The sequence below is a fragment of the Drosophila rhopaloa genome, unplaced genomic scaffold (assembly GCF_018152115.1).
Source record: "Drosophila rhopaloa isolate 14029-0021.01 unplaced genomic scaffold, ASM1815211v1 contig_36, whole genome shotgun sequence".
Classification (NCBI taxonomy): domain Eukaryota; kingdom Metazoa; phylum Arthropoda; class Insecta; order Diptera; family Drosophilidae; genus Drosophila; species Drosophila rhopaloa.
The window spans coordinates 1,252,792-1,261,816 of NW_025335130.1; the positions used below are offsets into that span (position 1 = coordinate 1,252,792).

Consider the following 9,025-nt stretch of genomic DNA (forward strand, 5'->3'; position numbering starts at 1 on the left):
GTTTAAAAAGCACTCAAGTGATTCTTGTGTGTTTTGCCTACTTCTAATAATCCCGCATTGTCTTTTTTGTTACTTGTGATTTTTTCCATCATTCGTTTTGAGTGCAAGTGCGACAAGCACACGTTGCTCAAAAATGAATGGGTGCAAGCACAAAAGATAACGGCACCTTGTATAAGCGAGAGCGTAATAATGCCGGCACTCATAGCACACATGCAATTTTTGATAAGTGTGTGTCTTTGTTTTGCTTAGCCGGGTGTGAGTGGCACCGGGACTCAAATTTTATTGGGTGTGATCATGATACAATATTTTATCATGGGTGTGAGTAAGATGGCAAAAAGTGACACCCTTGCAGTTCTCTGGTACAAACCTGGGCATCTCTTATTTTTTCGAAATAATGATTTTTAAGCGGTGGGCAAACGATTTTTTCTGCAGGTAAATATGATTAAAAATTAAAAGTCAAATATTTTTTTAAAAGTATTAATTTTTCAAAATTTTGAAAGATGGGCAAACGTGGGTGAACAATTCTCTTGCGATTTAAAAAAAATTCAAAAAAGTCAACTTTTGTTTTCGAAACATTTTGAAGATTCCGTATTTTTGAAACTAAGGGTGGGCAAAAAAATGAAAAAGTGGGCAAACAAGGTTAGGCTAATCAATTTTCAAAAACTGGAAATATGCCGTGTAGAAGCATTCTTATAAATTATCAATGTTAAAGTTTTATGCCCACTTCATTTTATAATTTTTATAGTTCTTATGTTTTGATTTTAATGTTTTCCCAAACGAACGCTCTCCTCCCAAACGGATTTCGTCGATCTAAGTACTTGTCCTAAATATTGACATATACTAAGCAAATACGCAAAATTGTAACCATTTAAAATATTTTTGACGAAAAATATGACACCCCAATCTGCACGACATTTAAACAGTTCTAGTTAAGTACAGTTGCATGTAATGTGGGTTAGTACAAATTTGTATTTTATTCAAGTATCTATTTGATTTGTATTATTAAATACTTACTTAAATATAAATACATTTTATATGAATAGGTTTTTGGCTTACTTCTAAAATGGTATTTAAACTCATTGTTGCATATATATACATTTGTATGTATGTTCTTCCCTTCGTAGATTCTTACGTATTTGCCTTCCGGATTAGCTAGCCTCGGCAACATCCCGTTCCTCTTATAAATCCATTTAATTACATTTACGTTTCGTATAATGAAATAGCCTATAACACTTAAAAATACTATGACATATACATATATTAGTACATATATATGTCTTTATTATTTAAGGTAAGGTTAAATATATTTTACAAGCTACCAAATAAATTATGTTCATTAGTTTTTTTTAACGTAAAAAGCGTTTTTGGGTCTCGCCGCGTGTTTCACAAAGCCTACAGAAAAGCTGGAGAAAGTGCCATGCCTAGTTTTTAGTACTATTGATGGAGGTTCGTTGGTCCAACCCTCAATGTCTCTGAGGAGAAAAAAGAGTGTTCCTTGATGGATCTTGGGCTTGTGAAGGCAACTGGTAATAGTATCCTTCAGGAAATTGCTGAGCAGAGTATGCTCCTGTCTGATAGTGCGAAAGCAGACTGTGCTTTGCCGGCTTCGCTAGGTTGCTCATCGCCTTGGCATTTGCACCAGTTGGTCTTATCTATAACCCACCGATGATCACCTCCTGTTGGGCTTCGTCATCCATGTCGGGGATCTCTTGCTTGTGCACAATTATTCCATCACTACTGGTCTGACGAGGCGCCGTTTGTCCGTACTTTTGGTGTATACCGCGGTGGCGTTTAAGCGCGAATCGATCAGCAAACGCCGCAGAACAGATCTCGCACTTGTAGGGCTTCTCCCCTGAGTGGACCTTGGCATGGTTCTTTAGGTGGGCCGCCTGAGAGAAGGCAGACCCGCAAATTTCACACTTGTACGGCTTCTCGCCCGTGTGGATGCGCCTATGATTCCAAAGTGTAGCGTGGCGAGCAAATCCTTTGTCGCACACCCCGCACACGTAGGGACGTTCGCCGCTGTGCGTGCGTTCGTGGTTCTTTAAGTGTGGCGACTGTGAGAACTGCATACCGCAGGTTTGACATCTGTATAAGGAAAAAACATTAATTAGGAAAATTGAATCAAGATAAAAAGATCGCCATTACTTATAAGGCTTTTCGCCCGTGTGGATGCGCGCGTGATTTTTTAAATAAACGGCCTTGGCGAAGGCCAGTCCACAGATGCTGCACTTGTAGTTTTTTTCGCCGCTGTGGAGCTTTTTGTGTGACCACAGACTTGAGTAACGTGAGAAAAGGCCACCACATATATTGCAACTAAAGGGTTTCGACGGATTCCTGCAGGACGAACACCTTGGTTTTGTTAGCGTAGGATTGGTTAGCACTAAGATCTTATACTCACTCCGTTTTGACAGTGACCGATTGCTTTACCGTTCCGCCCCCACCACTTTGTCCGGCGTGAGAGTGCTGCCCTACCAGCACCACTCCAGAGCCATTGCACTTCTGGCACTTGGTCATCTGCTGGGAATTTCGTTTTTTCACTGGGTGATGGACAGGCCCACTGCTGGTCTCCCGCTTGGGAGTCGTGTCGCCTGTCTGCGCGGCTACAATTTGCTGCAGTTGTGCCTGGGCCTGAGGGGTGGTTGATATGATCTGGACGGGATGTGCCATTTGACCTGTACAAGAGTAAGTTCGTATCTTTTCACATTTTAAAGTTTAACTTTACAATTACCTTCCTGCGCCACGAAAAGCTGCTGTTGTTGCTGCGCCGTCTGTTCTGCCTGCATGCAGGACTCACAACGCACCTGCTTTGGACCTTTGCGTTTGGACTGCTGCAGTATGGGGCTACCGCAATTAATGCACTTATTTGCTTTGGAGTCGTGCTGTTGCATTACAGATTGTTGCACCGGCTCCAAAGCGTCCGACGACACTATCTGTATCTGCCCCATCTGGCCATTGCCAATGATGTTCTGCGCTTGCACCAAGCCCTGGGCGCTGACGACGGCTATTGAATCGCTGGCCCCCTGCTGGGTGTTGTGCTGATGTTGCTGCTGTTGCTCCCCATCTGTATGCATACGCTTGTGGGAGTTGAGCAGCGCTAGGTGGGGGAACATATCCGAGCAAACATCACATTTGAAGCTGATGTTGGATATGGTGTTCTGCAATGAGAAGGGTTTTATGCTTTGGCGAACTCCACAATTCTCGTACTATTATTACTTACTGCTGCAATAGGCTTGTTCTGATTGACGATCTGGATGCGGCCTTGAGCGTCTACAGTGGCGATGCCAAGCGCTGCGCCCTGGTTGAGCGGCATCCCATTTACCAGGGCGTAGTTGTAGCCGCCCACTGGCTGAGCTATGTAGCACGTCTTGTTGTCATCTGTGGTGGCCAACTGGGCAAGATTGACGGTGCCGCCATTACCCTACGTGAGGTCAAATATGAGGGGTAAAAGTGCCATCGGAAATAGTTAGCACTTACATTTGTCGTGTAGTAGAAGGTCGGTTGCTGCTCCGCCTTTTGACCCTCAATTTTAGGCTGTTTAAGGATGGTGCCATCTGCCGTCTGGTACTGAATTGTGGCAGGTTGCCCATTAATAGCATTTGTGAAGATAATGTTTTTGGTGAGGTCTTCCATCGTGCCTGCAAGCCACTTTAACGTAATGTTGTATTTTAAATTAAAAATTTTGCCTTTTTATTATTTTATACCCGCTGCGACGCGGTTTTCAACACTGAAACACGCGACACCAATTCTACCGAGTGTGCGAGCGAGATGAATGTAATCAACTCATGAAAAAACGACTTATTAAAAATGGCGACGATGAGACAAAAAATATGTATGCGACATTGAATTTATTCAAAAAAAGACAGCAGAACTTCTCCGTTATATCAGTCCTAAGCATATTTATTCATAAGATATCAAATTTTGTTATACGAGTTTTTTTCTGCTATTTTTGGCTTTAACCATTACCTTTTACGCAACCAGGGCACAAAAAAATAGTTGTTGGCTGCGTCTTACAACGCCCAGGCAACAATTTTTGCGTTACTTTGAAATATTGAATATTCTTTGCCAACGTGTTTATATGTGCACTTCTGTTTTGTTTGGAATGAAAGCAAACTATTTATTATTGTTTTTTCTTTCTCTAACAAATTCCAGCACTATAACATTAGCCCGTTCCTTCTTACGCTAGCTGAAGAGAGACGGAAAGAGAACAACGCCGAGAGAGAGCAGTCGAGCAGCAGTTGCAATGTGTACAAGTATGACCGCTTTTTAAATTGACGGTATATAATACCAATCTGCTATACACGTCAAAATAGCGTCGGGTGGTTAATGACGAAAAAGGAACAGTGAAATGTAGAACAAGGGGTTTTTAATTTAATATATGTTTGCAATTACATTAATAAACCCCTCCCATAGAGTCCATCCGTTCGAAACGGTTGAGATTTTTGACAAATGTTAAACTCCAATTCCCACAAAGCACATCCACCATACACCATCCTATAACATCTGATCTGAACAGCTGTTGTTAATCATAATAGACTGTTGCAATGTTGACTTTAGCTTCTAGGTATATGTATTCTAGCTCTGTATTAAGAACAAGAAAGCATATTCTTCTTTCGATTTCGTTTTGGGATGACCTCTTATTTGGAGGCGAGTGAAAATGTTACCTTTTTGGTTAAATATGTTTGGCGGCGCCCTAATACAGAGCTTAAAAACAAACTCTAAAAAACTACAGTCAAGCATGGCAGCTTCTGGGGGGCAACCTCGTTTTTATTGACGGGATACTCCATCGATTTCAGTATTACCAAGATATCGACCGCAAGCACTTCGCTGGAATTGTCAATACTTGGCTAATATAGAACTGCCCCAACGTAATCAAGACGCCAGCAAAATCATCGGATCTCAATCTTATAGAAAATTTGTGGGAAATTTTGAACCAAACGATTCGGAAAAGAAAGATGTCCAATAAAAATTACTTCAAAAGTGCCTAAACGGGGAATTGGACAAAATTTCCGTAGAAATAAGCTTTGGGGTACCAATTAGACCATTTTTATTGAATTATTGGTTTGCTTTAATATTTAAGAGTATGGTTTTTTGTCCCTTTAATAAATTAAGTGTTTATCTAAAATACTGCGTTTAAATTTTGGAATATCCTTGCTGGTTAAGGAGCAGTATCGATTTGAAATTTCAGTTTATTCTTGTACGAAATAAGCTTTAAGCCACAGTATTTCTGACGCCATCCAAATCTTTTTGCGTCCTTAAGCCTAGTACTCAGATCGGCAAACTAGTCCTCTAGCGTAAAAACTTGAATCTTTCTAGTGTGACGAAAATTTCGAGAGTTCATCAGAATTAAGCGTGCTACGGTCTTACTGTCAATCAGCTGGGTTTGTTGAAAGGGCCTTTAAAAGATATTATCAACTACCTTGGCAAGACCAGTCTGCCGCCGTCCAAAGAAATTAAAAAACAATACAATTTAAATTTAACATTTTTTTTTAATTTACTGATAATTATTTGTTAATTTAATGTTCATAGCTGCACTTTTATTGTGTTTTTTCGTACATTTTTGACCTAAGAAACATTTTGCTCTGACAAGAGGCACCCCAGATAGTATTAATGTTATTTTGTCCCCACATGTAAACTCCTGCAATCGACTTTTGCGGGTATTTTGATTTTTTCACTCTGTTTTTTGAAATGTTCAGTGAAAAGCGCACGCCTAAGATTACATTTTTAATCTTTTCGCTAGGGTTCACCCAACGTTAATTTCCGCAGACTGGCAACACTATGCAATTATCTGGTATTTTTTTCGTCCATCTGAGGACCGAGGTGAAAAAAGCCTTGACGAAAAGTGTACGCCAACTGTTTGACTCTCGCTCTCTCTCATGACTGGCGTAAAGTTTTCGGCGATCTGAATTCGGTGAAAAATCGGTCATTTTTTAAATTGGCGATACGGATAGTCTCAGCTCAATTTTGTTTTTTGCATGTGATTGGGCAACATTTAAAAAATATGTGTGATTTTTTTATTCCAAAAATATTAAAAATTGACTGAGATACAGGCAATCTCCGGCGGCGCCTCGAAGAAAAGATGTTTTGCGGTGCACACGATAACCGGTCACAGAATCATCTGAAATGCAAAAATCCAATTGCATTAATTAAAGAACAAGACTCCTCAGGTAACGCTGTCGAGTTTTTATTATTTTTTTTTTTGATATTTTAAGGCACTTGAAAGTCAAAAACAGCGATTTTCGCCTAAAACGTCGAGATATTTGTTGCTCTAAAAATAATAAATTTTCAAAAAAACAACTCGACAGCGTTACCTGAGGAATATAGTTGAGAACAACTGTGCAAAATTTCAAAACGATCGTGTACACCGACTTTGAAAAGGGTAACTTTTCAGGAGAGCGTTTTAAAGTTTTGGAAACCCATGTTACGAACTGCTTTTTTTGTCCTTTGGCAGTGCCGCTAGCTCAGTCTTCTCTCCGGGCGGATTCCCCCTAATGCCACAGCCCGCAACATAAACGTTGATGACTACACTGTCTCACATCACAAATTAATCGCTCATCACTAACAAACAACACAAACAAAAGGTAAACAACGTAAATAATTATAGATGACGGGAAAAATATGGTGTTTTGGTGGCTATCGATGACCTAGCCAAGCACGCCCACCCAACCAAGGATGCCCCGGAGGATTCTGCGGAAGCATCACCCAATATCAGTTGGTCGAAGTCACTCCTCGCGACTAAGACAGCCCCATCTCCCCCACAGCGACAACTCACTCGCACCGTAAGTACTAAAGTTAACATAAATGGCTCTCCTAGTAATTAATTCATCTTTTCTTAGGCCACCGTCTTCGGATTTACGCGGTCAAAGCAGAAGATTACCTTCCCTTGGAAAAGGCTACAGGCGCCGCGGAAATAATGTTCCACCAGACACGTATTGGTGGAACTCGCGGTGAACGAGGCGCTCAAAAAAAGGGCGCAAACTATGTATGTGTCGGGTCACCTAATCCTGAGAAGCTCCTAGGGAAAAGAAGGGACAGGCCAAACGGTAAGTAGTATACGCTGTAAACAATCCCGCCGAAAACTAATAATCGCGACCCTTATTTACAGGCAACAACGAGGACAAATTGAGGTTTTCGGGTCTAAGTCCGGATAAATTCACAGGTCAACAGATAGGTATATAAATTTAGTAACATGCACATTTAATTTAACATTTATAATTTTCAGCCACTTGTAGGCTAGGCACCGGCAGTGGCGGGTCGCCGAAGGACAACTCGGGACCCTTATAAAGGGACGTGGCGGTCCGGAAACCGGTATTACGCCGTGCCTCGGCCACTGCAGACCGTGACGTCCGAGATGCCGCGTGGTAGGGGAGTCGCGTCGTGGTCGCGACGTTGTGCTGCTCGGGTTATATGGGCCGGAACGGACTCACCGAGGTAAAGTTGAATTTTTTTGTGGTTAAATAACCTAACCGCCTGCGGCGGTGTCGGTTGGTGGTGATGGCTGTTACTGTACCTGTGTCAGTGGCTGTTGCTACTGCTGCTGCTACTACTACTACCGCCGCCTGTTGCTGATGCTGCTACTGGTGGTGCTACTCCCACGAGGGCTGCTGCCCTTCCTCCGAGAGAAAAACTTCGAAAAACGACGAACATCAAAGAAAACTGCCGGGCCCTATGTACTAGGGTCCCCGGTGGACCTAAAATAAATAAATATCTACTTAATTTCCACACGACACTAGCACTTTTCGCACCCTTACTTTTTTTTGTATCAAACTAAAAACAAAAAAAATGCAAAGAACTCCGTCTACATTGCTTTGGTCTCCGGCAGCAACTAAACCCTATTCCTGACCTACGCAATGTCATGCCCATCACGCCATATTCCCTTTCCCTCTCCCAAAAGTGGGTCAATGGACGAATCCAAGGCTATCCTAGCCATACCCAGAGCGAACCGGGCTAGTTTAAATAGCTAGATAGCCAAGGGCATGAGCAGAAGGGGGCGCCACTAAAACCATCGCTCTATCATCCTAACCTATCGATAGAGTCCATTCCATTATCGACTCCAACTGCAACACCCATACAAAACAAACTAACTTACCTACGTTCAACAGCCCATAAGTTCGGAAGCTTTACTCGGATCGATCTAAAACTTTAACACAATATTCTCAAGATGTTGTGCATTCAAAAAAAAAGGGAAAAAAATTGCAAAAAAAAAACATTTAGTACTATACTATAAGCAAGTATGAGCAAAAGTTGTTAACTTTATTATGTTATGGTATGGTTAATTCGGCCAATCTGACACTAGTCAGATTAATTATTTTATAAGCGTATCAAAGTACAACATTTAATCTATGTTTTCACAAATTTTCATCGAAAAAAAAAAATTGGCCGTTTTGCGGTGAACTGCTTATCTCGTTACTAGATCATCAGAAAAAATTAAAAAAAATTGTTTATTAGGCAAGGTATGCGTAAAAGAGTAAGAATTGGAAAAATGTATGTCAATAGCTTATACACTGCGCGAAAAATCCTGAAAAACATAAAATTTGACCGATTTCACCCTAATTTTCTTATGTCAGCTATAGTATATAAACGTCTGATCGGTACGCCCATTTACCCTGTTAAAGGTATGCATAAAAAATTAAGATTTGGCAAGATTTATGTCAATAGCTTGTATACTGCGCGAAATATCCTGAAATTGATAAAATTTTAAGCGATTTCACCCAATCTTCCTATGGGAGCTATATGATATAGACGTCCGATCGGTACGCGCTTTTACCCTGATCAAGGTATGCATAAAAAAATAAGATTTGGAAAGATTTATGTCAATAGCATTAACACTGCGCGAAATATCTTCCATTCTTGCAAGTTATATCCGATTGTTCACATGGGAGCTATAGGATATAGACATCCGATCGGCGGTTTTCAAACTTTATCATCGTTTTAGGACGACTGTGAAAGATTCAGATCGCTAGCTTTTAAATTGAGCTCGCAAACGGTATTGAAAGAGACGGTCGGACGGACGGACAGACGGACG

General features: G+C 41.1%; 1 protein-coding gene across 3 annotated transcripts; it reads right to left on the reverse strand.

Moving 5' to 3' along the window:
• Positions 1–946: 946 nt before the first annotated feature.
• LOC108041217 (zinc finger protein 271) lies at positions 947–4,233 on the reverse strand. Of its 3 annotated transcripts, none has more exons than XM_017119079.2 (7): positions 3,967–4,233; positions 3,478–3,638; positions 3,221–3,421; positions 2,732–3,158; positions 2,402–2,675; positions 2,149–2,352; positions 947–2,088 (listed from the first exon to the last, which is right to left on the reverse strand). In XM_017119079.2, the coding sequence occupies exons 2-7, from the start codon at positions 3,631–3,633 to the stop codon at positions 1,653–1,655; spliced, it is 1,698 nt and encodes a 565-aa protein (XP_016974568.1). In that variant the 5' UTR covers positions 3,634–3,638; positions 3,967–4,233; the 3' UTR covers positions 947–1,652. The 3 variants fall into 3 exon arrangements, with proteins under 3 accessions (XP_016974568.1, XP_016974569.1, XP_016974567.1); XM_017119080.2 differs by having other exon boundaries at positions 2,149–2,337; positions 3,478–3,648; positions 3,967–4,232; XM_017119078.2 differs by having other exon boundaries at positions 3,478–3,648; positions 3,967–4,232.
• Positions 4,234–9,025: the final 4,792 nt, after the last annotated feature.

Bases quoted from the DNA above. Each gene is read 5' to 3' on its own strand.
- LOC108041217 (XM_017119079.2), bottom strand. From the start codon at position 3,633: ATGGAAGACCTCACCAAAAACATTATCTTCACAAATGCTATTAATGGG. The intron at 2,676-2,731 runs GTAATTGTAAAG...ACTCTTGTACAG, and splicing joins GCTTTTCGTGGCGCAGGAAG to GTCAAATGGCACATCCCGTC. The intron at 2,089-2,148 runs GTAATGGCGATC...TTCCTTATACAG, and splicing joins ACGGGCGAAAAGCCTTATAA to ATGTCAAACCTGCGGTATGC.